The 12,493-nt window shown below is 51.9% G+C and overlaps 3 protein-coding genes across 3 annotated transcripts; 2 read left to right on the forward strand and 1 right to left on the reverse strand.

The window, feature by feature from the left end:
- The first annotated feature begins 272 nt into the window (after nt 1-272).
- Nucleotides 273-2,831, forward strand: NECHADRAFT_72470 (uncharacterized protein). Its single transcript, XM_003047553.1, has 6 exons — nt 273-553; nt 612-633; nt 683-1,008; nt 1,058-1,441; nt 1,492-2,742; nt 2,796-2,831. The coding sequence occupies exons 1-5, from the start codon at nt 297-299 to the stop codon at nt 1,850-1,852; spliced, it is 1,350 nt and encodes a 449-aa protein (XP_003047599.1). The 5' UTR covers nt 273-296; the 3' UTR covers nt 1,853-2,742; nt 2,796-2,831.
- A 5,993-nt stretch (nt 2,832-8,824) lies between these two features.
- On the forward strand, nt 8,825-9,352 carry NECHADRAFT_85922 (uncharacterized protein; the record flags this gene model as incomplete). The annotated part of the gene is made up of 1 exon (XM_003047554.1): nt 8,825-9,352. The coding sequence occupies one exon, from the start codon at nt 8,825-8,827 to the stop codon at nt 9,350-9,352; it is 528 nt and encodes a 175-aa protein (XP_003047600.1).
- A 1,045-nt stretch (nt 9,353-10,397) lies between these two features.
- On the reverse strand, nt 10,398-11,973 carry NECHADRAFT_105529 (uncharacterized protein; the record flags this gene model as incomplete). Its single annotated transcript, XM_003047730.1, has 4 exons — nt 10,398-10,637; nt 10,681-11,403; nt 11,554-11,739; nt 11,824-11,973. The coding sequence occupies 4 exons, from the start codon at nt 11,971-11,973 to the stop codon at nt 10,536-10,538; spliced, it is 1,161 nt and encodes a 386-aa protein (XP_003047776.1). The 3' UTR covers nt 10,398-10,535.
- Nucleotides 11,974-12,493: the final 520 nt, after the last annotated feature.

Here is a 12,493-nt window from a genome sequence, read left to right on the forward strand (position 1 = left end):
TATCCGCCACAATCTGGGCAACCACGTCGAGAATGGCATAGCTGGGCTCAGCCTGTCTCAGAGTTTGGCGCTATCACAATGGATCTCCCGCAACTCAATCCCCCCTTCCTGAGCGGGGCGGGAGGGCTCTAGAATTGGCAATCAGGCCGGCGATTGAGGGGGCAACAGGGCTTGGAGAGTAGGGGAGCTATATATCTAGGTATCGCCAGTAGAGCTGAGCTGCCCGATGTCTCGTCAAGATCTGCGACCAATCCGACCCTTTTACACACTCTCGCTTCGATACTTGTCCGTTTACCATGTCTGTCAGCGACGTTGATAAGCAGCTCTGGCTGGCTTACTGCAAGGTGGTACAGAACGCCGTTGGTGGCCTCCCTGGACACAAGCCAGCCTTGTTCTTCACCAAGCAGGCCCAGAAGGCGCCGGTCGCATCGCAGACGATCGACCCCTCGTATACCAACTTTGGCATCAATGCCATTATTAACAATCTCTTGCAGACCAATGATCTGTTCTTTGACCCTTCGCACCACAAGACATATGTCCACTGTCTGCTTGAGTAAGTGGCATTTTTTAGTAGTAGCTGTTTATGGACGAAGCTCATGCGGTGCATTTAGGTATCTTTTATCTGTCAAAGTCGTAGGTTGATCAATTATTACAAGCGTAGTCCCCTTCTCACAATCTACAGGGCGATGATAACCCAGCCATGCAAGCCCGGATAGAAATGGCGGGCAAAGACTTTACCACCGCCCTCGACAAGGCTCTCGCCGAGCGCGACCGAGCTCTAGACGATTTCGAACAACAGGAAGGCTATGGCATGACGGGCGAGATGGACTTTTCCCAGTGGTGGCCATCCAACGCCCCTGCATATGCAGCTGCTAAGCAGACGGTCGAGGCCGCTGCCGCTGCCTACCAAGCTGCCCTTGGCCAGATCGGCGGACCTGTAGCTAGTATACTCGCCAAGGACTTTAATCGAATTGTCCAGGCTTTGATCGGGGGTAACTCAGTTCCGGGGTAAGTTTTCCGCCTCTTGCGCATCTATATCACGCTCACGGTGATGCAGTATTACCATGCCGGCCTGCCACGCTTCTCCCGAAATAGTTCGAGGACTTCTAAACAAAGATCGCACACCGCACGCCATCACATACGTCCCCGAGTTCAACTCGTACGAGTACACGTACCAGGTCGAGCACTGGCTCAATGGCGTCGGCGACGGGGATTCTTCCACCCGCATCGACGTCTCGGACGGGCAGGCCGTCAACGAGTCCGATTTTGGACATGCGGCCACCGACGGCTTCTCTTATGGTCCTTGGATCTCGTTTTCGACTACCGAGGGGAGCTCTGAGGAAGTTGGTGTTTCTCATGAGGGTGTGAATGCAGATATTGGCCTGGATGTTCAATTCTCGTACGATGAGATTCAGACTGTTGCTATCCGTGCTGGCGATTGGTGAGTCTTGTCCAAACTAAGCTCCTTGAAAACTCTCTTACACCTCGCAGGAACGTCCCCAGCCCCGGACGACGATACCAGCTCAAGAGCAACGCCTCGCAAGAGTCACGCAACCTCGCCTTCCCAGACTACCTAGTAGTCGTGCGCAATCTCGGCTTCAAAGTCAGCGTCCTAGACTCCACGCTAGCGAGGCAGATTGATGAAAAGTTCGACCAGGCCAAGGAGGTGGGCGGCATCGTGCGAGTGCTCGGCATCCCGGCCACACCAGATGGAAACCCGGAGCAGGCGACCGAGGGGGCTGCTCACTTTGCCGAGTGGGATTCGGGCAGTGGCGTCCTCTCCATCAAGCCTACTGCTGATGCTGGATTCGCCTCGGTGGTTGCGCTTGTTGGGGAGCTCAACATCAGCTGACTCGTGGCCCGGCATCGTTGACGTGCCGGAGTTTAGCGGGTGCAAGCAGGTGCAATGGCATATTTCTGTCTGGTTTGATTTCTTGTCAGCTAGGGAGTCGTATAATTGTCTATACCAACAAGTCAATACAGGTGATATTACATACAAAAGGGGCAGTGCATTCAGATCGCAATTCTCATCAACTCCAGAGTACATCATTCATCTCGTCAAACAGGTTTGCCGCCCAGATCGGATCATACTCCCATGAGCTTCGAAGTATTCTCGCCCTTTCCCCAGCTTGAATGGCGGTTTGGGCATCTGGCATCGCAGAATCCTGCTGAGCACCGGCCATATTTGTGTCGGCCTCACCGTCCTGTGACTTGTCGTCCAATTCGACAACCCTGGGGTTATTGTCAATAGACCCAGCTGAAGAGCCCGGCGATGTCCCTAGCATGGCCGAGGACAGGCTATGAACAGGTCCAAGGTTCAACCGTTTTGTTGCCCCTTGAAGGATATAAGACGGAAGATCCGCCTCGGTGGGCGGTTTGCCGGTGACTAGAGCATAGTCGAGAGATAGACGGAGGCGCATATAAAGACGCGTGACAAATATCTCATCCCAGCGTCTCCCCATCTTTTTGGAGCCAGAGCTTCCACTATTTCCATTCGGCCCCTTTCCTTGATTACTCTGTCTTGGCTGGACAACCCGGATTGGTAGCTGTATCGGTGCTGAGTGCAGAATCTGAGAAATCATTCTACTTATGTCCTCTGCTCCTTCGAATCGCTTGCTGCATAGGTGCATTGCTTGCGCATGGTACTTGGTAAGGGACCGGTCAGATTCAGTCTGTGCGTCGTCTGATGATATCTTGTCGTCCAAGGAGCTGAGCATGAGCGGGAAAGCAATATATGCGATGCTATAGGCAAAGTTAGGAAACTTGTGCTTGGCTGAAAGTATGGATTCACATACACAGATATGGGGAGATGTTGTGTCAGGCCTTGTTTGACAATGAGCCTGACCAGCCTTGTCGTCTCAGTTGTCGCATGGCTTAGTTCCTCCCCGATACTCCTCAAAGCTGAATCATCGAGGAGTGTCACGCCTTTCTGCATCCGTTCGATAATCAAAGCCTCGTGGTTTCCCAGTGCGATTTGAGCGGCACTATTTGGAGTCAGACTAGTAGCACAAACGCCATGGCCGACTTACTAGGCATATATGTAAATCAAACTTGAAAATAGGGTCAAGGACCGATGAGTGTGGCCATCACCAAGAAAGACGTAAAATGCAGCCTCGGCATCCTCTTTCCACCGGGCTAGCCGAGCTCTTGCAGTTCTCATCTGTGAAAGCGTGGCCTCAAAGTGGTCCAGGGAGTAAGTGGGATCAAAAGAGCTCGGGCCATAGGTGAGGGCGAGCACTTCAGTTAGGAGAATACCGAGACGGCATTGGAATGTCAGGATATCCGTCAGGTGCCGCTTGGTCTTAGGATCATAGACAAAGGAATGGTGAGCCTCGTCTATCAGATCATCCTGGGTGAGGAGGTCGAGTTGGACGTTGAAGCTGGAAGGGGTTATTTGCAAGGGCTTCCGCAGTCCCAAGGTCAGCACCCGATCCCTCCAGTAGAGAGACCACCAGAGCCTCTTGTTGCGCCTCTTGAGGGCGGTGCTCGATCCGGGTGCTTGAAAGGTGTGCGTCTGAGCGACAATGGCATTCTGTATCCCCGTGCTCAGCCAAAGGCTCCCAGCGTGCGGCTCAGCAGCTGAAAACTGAAAAGTCAATAGTAAAGCCGCCTGTGCTTTTGTGAAGGGGTCGCTCTCTACACCAAAATCAAACAAAAGCTTGGTACATTGTTAGCAGTCGTGAATACGGCAGATTGAAGACCACACACCTTGGCCCGTCGGTAAAAGATGCCTCGAGCAACTTTTACTCCCGAGTATCCAGCATTCTTGAGAACAGCAGGCGATACAAACTGCGGGATGTCAGTTGATGAAGGGGATAGTGAGAGCAGGAGAATCTTACGGCAGAACTTGCAAACAGCATGGCCTGGAGCAGGAGAAGCGACATTGTCTTTTCCTTTCCACGACGACGATCTCGATCAAGGTACATGGACCAGAACTCTCCCTCGTCCATCAAAGGATAACAGGGATGGATATACAAAAAGTACTGGTGGACAAACTCTTCCTGGATGGGACGCAGGGGCAGGTGGAAACACCCGTTGAGCTCGAGGAACTGGACATCCTGCTCAGTGAGACCAGACAGATCGTCGAGTGCCAGAAAGGGATAGCTCGAGAACAGGGCCTCTGACTGGCAAAAGGGAGCCCTGGCCCTGGGGTCCGACATATTATTTGTCTGGCCAAGCAAAGCCAAAGCCGGGTTTGATGCAGAGGAGCTGTGGGCAGTCTGCGGGCTGTGGTGGAAGCCGAGGCTCGGCACAAACACGTAATGGGGGTACAGTAGTAGCTAAACCGAGCCCCCACGCTGCAATTGATTGGGAGTATGAGTAAATGGGGGCAGAAAGCAAGTATCGTCACAATCAGGAACAAGAACAAGTAATTAGATGGTCATGGAGAGCTGGGCTGGGCTTCCCTCTCTCATGCGAACGAGATCCACCCCCGCAATTTCTCTCTGCTCGGCTATTCAAGCTTCTCGGACCGGCAATGGTCCGTAATGCGGGGACAATTACAAAGCCTCTGTGACGGGCAAAGGGCAGTGACAGACTCCAACAAGCCTGTCCATTCGTCCATGTACCATGAGATTGATGGAGGACGTCGCTGTGTAGGTGAGCCAGTACGGTGGGAAGTTGAGTGCAAGGTATCTCAGGCTATCCAGCTCCACCGGTCACCGACCGGATAAAACAGCCGGTTGAAGAGAAATGCATGAAAAATACAAGGACATCAAAGAGCAATGAGAAAATTGAAGAGAAAAAAGTGCAAAAAATGAAAAAAGAAAGCGACGCCGATCGGGTTCGAACCGATGCTCCCGAAGGAATTAGATTTCACTAGTTATGTTAGTGGAGGATTCCTTTGAACTTGAGCGTCACTACTCACAGTCTAACGCGTTAGACCACTCCGCCACAGCGCCCTGAGGGGTTGTTGGAAGCAGACCAGCTAATTTGGTACATAAGCACCACGCAAGACAAAGCACATGGCCATTTCCATGAAGACGTCAACGCTTCTCTAGGGTATGTGGTTGAGAAGCGAATGATCTTGACAATTCTAATACAAAGAACCGGTTATCTGGTTCTCATTATAAGCAAGATAATTTAGCTTCAGGGATATGTATACATCTAGGCCTGAGTCTGCCTCATGACATCATGAACACCATCCTGACCCAGTCTCTGATCTTTGGGCGCGGGGTATGCTGCTTCTCCCCGCCCGTGGATTTGCAATACCTGGCATTCGTAGGTAATGATCTTCGGGCTCAGTTAACCTGTGAAGGGCCAGGATGTAACTATAATAAGAAATGCATTGGTCCACAGGCAAAATTGACACGTTTTTCGTCATGCATTCCAGGTTGGTATCGCTGTTAATGACGTGTTCACAACTGCTCATCGACCACAATAGCAAAAAAGATGTGGTTATCCATACATAACAAACTAATACCATAAAGACAGTGGTCCCTGTGCAATCTGTACCTGTGGCATCCATCCGTCGCTATCTACCATTAATTACACCTGTGACTCCCTTGTATACTCCCCAGTCGTCGCCTCCACCTTCAACGTTGTCTGAGTTCCTTTTTGGCCGGTCTCGAGATCTTGAGCTCGTCATGCCACATCAAGCGGATCTCAGGGAACAGAACGGGGTCCGACGTGTCCGACTCCCATACAGCTTCCCACACGCACGGCTGGCCGAAGAAGATTACGGCCGAGTTTGCCGCCTCCTCAAACATGGCCTCGAGAACCAAAGGTGAGTACCGATCCCCAGACTTGTCCCTGGCTAGTACTGACAAACTCAACAGGCGGACCTCGAAAGTTTGCTTCGATGCGAGTCCACCTCTCTCGCGTCGACGGAATCGCCATCGAGCGACCTCAGGGGGCAAAAGACCACCTCCGCAAGGCGATGGAGCGCATGGGGATCCGAGATTCCCTCGTCAAGGTCGGATTCGTGATCGAGGCCAAGATTGGACTGGCTCACGCCAGCTTTCAGTGCTGTGAGAAGACCTCCTGAAATACACTGTCAAACAAGCCCACCCGCTGACCCAGTTGCAGTTGATCTCTCCAAATCCAAGCCACTCAGTGAGCCCGTCAACTTCCGCGTCGGGGACGACCAAGTTGAATTTGTCCCGTTCTCTACTGGACTTACTCATTTTGAAGAATAGGCTAGGGGTGAAGGTTTTGCATCCTTGGCTGCCTAGTCGACGGTTTGGAGATTGAAATGGAGATGTAGCCACCTGTGAAGTTGATAGATCTGATGTTTCTTTATTATTTGACCTACAAGTGCCGTTGACAGTGAAAACCCCAGCTCTCGCTGATCACACCTTCCATCTGACAATCCCCGGAGATGCCCTGGTACCACGATATCGGTTATCTACTGAGGCTCGCCAATGTAGAACACTCTGCTTTGAACCCTCAGCCAAAGGTCTTTTGCCAAAGGATGGCAGCACCAAAAAGTAGAGATCCCGATGCGTTTTTAGGACGTATTCTCTCCTTCTGTTCAAGGGTTGCAAAGAAGCGCACCAAATATCCAGCCTCGCAACATCCCCCACGCCTGGCTGCCCTTCACGAATGACAACCAACACGCCTACATAGAAACAACGCCATGGAATTCTACATCAGACCCGCAGTGGTCAATTTCTTGTGAGCTCTGGAGGCCGCAGGAACGGTGACATGCTGGGCGCAGGGGCCAACTGGTCCCAACGAGAGACCGGCTGGAGAAGACCCCCCTTCCCCGGCAACATCAGCCAAACGAGTGTCCATGCACTGCACATCCTCCCAAATGGTAGCCTAGGACAACTGTTTCTCTCTCATGTTGCCATCCATGTTTGGCCTCTGGTACCCTGCAGGGCTGCTGCAGGACAGGGGTAGCGGCTCCGTGATGACCCGTCAATTAGTTCTGCCGTTCTCCTCCATCTGTTGTTCCAACTCTCCCTTCGTCATCACACTATCACCATGGTGGATACGTTCAATTGTCGGGAGTATTCATGCAAGGCTCCATGATTATCACGACGGTCTAGGCCCAGCCCATGCACTGTGCATTGAATCACAGTCTGCCGTCCCGTCTGCCGGTACCTTAGCAACCTCTTGAGTTAAGCTAGGGTCTTGCGAACCCGTCCTAGGTTGTGGCCTTCGCTGGTATCTGAAGCCAAATAAAGGTGCACCAATTCATGGATCTTGATCAGAGGAACAAAATATCGGGGTTTAACATCCAAACGAATTAATCTACTGACCAGGGGGGTCACGAAGCAGGACGGGTTCGCAAGACCCCGACTCAACTTGTCATCAACACTGCTTTAAGGGTGGGGAGCTTTCCCGGATACAGGGGTGCCAGCGGATGTCACCCTCTTCCGCGAATTAGCAACATGCGACAGGCACATCTCGAGCCCTACCGCGACCTGAGTTGTGTCGCATAACCCATCTTGGATACCGAGTGTGGCTCTGGACATATCCTCTAGAATCCGGCGGCTCCCAAACAGGGACTACTGCACAAGCCAGCTTCGTAAGGGCGGTCAGGATGTGGACAGACGACAGACGATGTCTTCCCGGGACTTGGCTCTGGCGTGTCAGGGGCAAGGCCCAGAGATGACGGAAGCTATGGTATTCTTGCATGTGCCAACAAGTGCCCCACACACACGGACTTTGAGCCAAGTTGCCTAAGCTTCGGTACTATTACGCCAAGTCCAAACGGAAGAGAATGAGAGTATGGTGGTAAGGATGGTGGTAAGGACGGTGGGAGAACCAGGAAGTCAGGCCGACAGGTAAGGGTGGTACACAGTGTTGGGCGCTGACGCCCTGCTTGCGTTCAGAGCCGTGTTAATTACCTCCCTGTCTCTGTCTGTCCCTGAGATGGAAGGCAGGAACAACGACAGGCCAGAACAAAGCAAACAAAAGGGAAGCACACTCCAACCTCCACAGCCTGGATATCATCAAGGGTGGCAGTGTCGGCTGACCCCTGGATTGCGTTTGCCCATGCTCCCGTCCTTCAACTGTGCAGTTTTCACTTTAGACCCAGAGTTTCCCTCCCTCCCTCATTTCCCTTCCTGTCGGGCGGGAACTGACAGGTCGTGGCAGGCCGTGGGTGCCGCCTCTATGACACTCTGAGTTGAATCGCCGATCCGCTCTCGTTGAGTAGAACGTGCAGGCCATTAACCGACCCCCGGCATACAACAGCCGCAATTGTCGCTGTTTGCCGTTGCCTGTTTCCAGGGGCGCCATGCCTCGCAGCTCGGTCGTCGACTCCGAGCTTTGATCCCTATCACTTGATGCTTTGACGCTTTGACCGGAATCTCAGGGATCATCAGTGGGCTGCCAATTGGCAGGATGTTGAGCAAGGGCGAAGCCTTTGTTGTCGAGAGGGTGGGATGGATGAAGGGACTGCTTTGGTCGGCGTTGGGCCCTTGCCAGGGTTGAAAGGATTTTCGTTCTTTGAGCCATGATCCGTATTGGGAGGTGGCAGTTTTGAGTTTTAATCTATTTTGGTCATCGATATCCAAAGCTCTTTGACTTGAGACGCCGCCTGTGATGTGTGACAGCCCTCCTTTGTTACCTACCCTGTCCGTGACCTTGATGAAAGAATGAGCAGGAATGAGGTTGAGGTTGTTCACCCAAGCCATGACCATTCTCGCTGGGTATGAGGGTTATAAAATATGCTACTCTCTCCGTCCCTTGAGTTCAAAACATCACACACACAGCAATCTGCTACACAACAAACTACTACTCAACACAGTCGAAAAAAGAATCCATTTACCGGCACTCACTACCTACCACCGTCGCTTTGTTTTCTATCGCCACTCAGTACAATCGATTACTCATTTTTTTTATTTCTTTTTTTACCTTCTATCCCATCAAAATGGCTCGGCTCGATGGATTCCGAAACCCCCTTCAGGCGCTCTGGCCCGCCACCAACGCGGAGGCGCGGAAAGAGCTCCTCAAGGCAGAGGCAGAGGCATTTGAAATGATAGCCGCCCATGTCCAAGATGACATCGCGGATGCCATCATGGTCTATCGGAGCCTCGCAAGATATGCAGGCCAGGAATATGGACTAAAGAAGCAAGCCAGAGTCTCTATTGAGAGGGCCCAACAAGCCCTCCAAGTATTCGAACAGCATCTCAAGGAGGGATTCGAGGGGGGAGCGAAATCTATTGATCTATACCGCGCCAGGATTCAACTATATCTCTTATCCCTCCAGTCTGCCCAGTCAAACCTAGCGCGTCGAATTGAGTGGATGAGGGCTGCCTTATCTGATCTAGAGAAAAATCCTAACGCCTCGAAGGTGGAGGACGGCCTTCCCTTGAGCGTTCCTCCGAACGAACGGCCGGGCTGGGTTGACACGAAGGAGGACACGAAGGAGGACACGAAGGAGGACACGAAGGAGTAGTGGATGCGTTGACGGATTGGCCAGCAAGGCCAATGCCTGAGGGGATCAGGCACAAAAGGCTTCCAGTACATGACCACGTGTCCAGCCTAGGCAGCCTAGAGCTGAATGTTTTTTGAACACTGGCTAGGGTGTTGGAAATCGCGCCTGAGATACTTACCTATGCGGAAGGGGTGGGGGGAGTACAGGAGAGGACCACCAAGAGCGTTGTCGTTGTGGAAACGCAGCTAGGGTCGCAGAGTGAGTGGTGATTTTGATAGTGACAACAAAATAAACGAAACCCCAAAAGATAATATGACCCTCTTACACAGTGAAGAATGTACTATGAGAACGATCAGGACCCAACACTTCAGTGAGAGTGAGAGTCGAAGAACTTGAACAGATCAATTGTGAAAAGAAGCAAGGCGGGACCCTCTTGAGCGCAAAAGGTCCAGGGAGGGCCGCAAGGACAGCCGGATATGGCCCTTTTAACTCGAGGATATACATCAAACAAGGTAGTGGCAGCTATAACATTGCTAAAGGATTACATAGAATTCATACCCTGGGATATAAGAGACGCCATCCGGCCGAGTTATCTCTAATTTGCCTGGAGAGGCTTGACTGGGTGCTCAGGTTGGAGAGCCTGGCGCAGGATATTACGGCAGCGAAAAGGTTAAACTTAGCAGAAGAGGATAGGGGACCTTAGGGGGGAACGATCATTCGGAATAACCGCTACCAGCAAGAGGGGTATATTCTATCATCAATATAGAGTTTGAGATGAACTTTAGTGGATCAGAGCCAACCTAGCCAATATCAATTGACCACGCACCGGTATCAACGTTAGGATTATGAGCTAGGAATGGCATGTAAGGCCATGTGTTATTGGAATGCGGTACAGATGAGTAGGAAGCTTATAGCCACGATTCGATAACGGCGTTCTTTATCTGTACGTCTCATGGACCCTCTGAAGACATCACCAAATCAACAGCGATTTCATTGCTGTATTCATGACCACTAAGAGGCGACACAACCTTCAACAAGACATTCTAGGTAGGTAACTGGGTATCCTCATTCCATTCATCATTATGGTTCTATCTCATCAACCATAACCCAACTGCCTGAAAGCTATAACAATATGGAACAGAATGGATCTGTCGAGGCTAAAGGGTATATACCATCAACAGGCTCCAAATACAAGCCATTCCGTCTAGACGTGCGCCGTTGATAACCCAACACGTCCAACTACGACGGTAACTAGGGCAAGAAAGTTACAAGATACAAAGAAGAGGTAATTAAAGGGTATAAGTATCTCATCGAGACATTCGAGACGACGATGAATCCGACTTGACCACCTCGACCGTCATTGTCGTCGTCTTGGTGATACCTGGAGGGTACCGCTGACCATGGCCACCCCGATCCACGCTCTCATCGCTCGACCTGGCATCAATGTCTGTCAAAACTGTTGTCTTGTTCGTGATACCAGCTGGCGTGGCTATCCGGTCGCGGAGCTCGTACTCCATGACGCCGGTGTTGATGGCCTTTTGGCTGCTCGTCTCATCGTCACCCCTTCGACCACTCGACAGGGTGTGCCAGTTGTTGCCGCTACGGAGTGTACCACGACCGTAGTTGGTGGCTCCAGTAGTCGGCGTCTTTCTCGAGCTCTTGCCGTAGGTGCTGCCGAGGAAGCGTCTAAAGATGGGTCGCAGACAGGGAAGACTACCAGCAATGATACCGACGTTGAGTTCCAGGCTTGTCCAGATGGTAATGTTTCGAGAGTCCCAGAGCCAGTCACCCAACTTGCCGTAGTTTGTAATGTAGCCCAGCTTCACAAACGCGGCGGCGCAGGCAAAGACACCAAGGCCCAGGATGCCTATGAGGGTGACTCGTGTGCGGAAGTGAACGTTGAGTTTCCATAGCATGGGTGTGGGGATGACGATGGCGAAGAGAAGGTCGGTGATGATGTTGAGCGCAGAGTTTGTGTATGAAAGGCCTTGGAGCGTCTGCTGGGACCAGCAGGTCGCCTTTACGCTCGGGTCCCAGAGGATGCGGATATCCGTGCATTGGAACATGAGGGTCTGTCATTGTTAGCATGTACCATGAGAGGAATGGAGTGTTGGGCGTACAAAGAAACATCCAATGGTGTAAAAGGCCATGAAGCCCATAATGGACAAGATCAAGTAACGGTAGAACTTGGTCGAGGCGATTCGCAGCAGGGCGCAACCAACAGCCAACTTGACGACGCAGATGGCTATGAGAAAGATGGGCTGGCTGATAAAGTTGAGCTTCATGCCGACCATGTAGACATCCGGATCAACATCGCCCTTGTGTCTTCCAGCACCATGGCTCAGCTGTCCAAAGATGACGCCCTGACCTGCCCAAGCCAAGGCGAGAGATAATACCATGAACCAATCCTACAAGCATGCAAAGTCAGTCAAGAGCTGCAAGATGAAAGTAAAAAGAAAACCCAATGCGGGTTGGAGGGGCTGCGGACTCACATCCCAGCCGGTATTCCGAATGACCAACAGTCTCACGTATAAACGAGCCAAAACAGTGATTGTAGATAATGAAATGATGAAAACTGTCGCCGCGAGAATGTCTTTTACTCCATTCTCCTTTGGATTCGAGGGAACTGGCGGTAGATCCATTGTGAAAACATGTAAAAGAAACGTTTGGGCACGACACGACCACCGCGCGACGGAGGGGGAAGGGGGGAGGGTGATGAGGGAAAAGGAACACACGCGCAAGAAGGAGGAGAACCACGTGGAGTTTCCAACAAGACGGGTTTTGACAGGGGGAATACCCAAAACAAGGCACTTAACCCTTTGTCTTACCTACCAGATGCGAAATCTGGCCACCGAAAGAGTTGCAACGCCCTGCAATGCACGACCGCCGAGGTGGGCATGACCGATTTTGTGTCTAAGCTGCTTCCAGAAACGCCACCCACCGCGGAACCGAGAAAGGCTTGAGCCGCACTCGGCTTGGGAAAAGGGTGTTCTATACAGTGTGGCCATCATTAACACTGCTACTATGACGGTACCCAGGTGAATCGTACGAGAAGGGGGCAGGCACACCAAGAATCAAGGGGTCACTGTGCGCTTCTGTCGTAAGATCCGGCAGTGCCTCAGACGCCGGAATCAGTCGACGACGGCATTGTTAACGCATGCA

The sequence above is a fragment of the Fusarium vanettenii genome, assembly GCF_000151355.1.
Source record: "Fusarium vanettenii 77-13-4 chromosome 10 genomic scaffold NECHAsca_14_chr10_3_0, whole genome shotgun sequence".
NCBI lineage: Eukaryota > Fungi > Ascomycota > Sordariomycetes > Hypocreales > Nectriaceae > Fusarium > Fusarium vanettenii.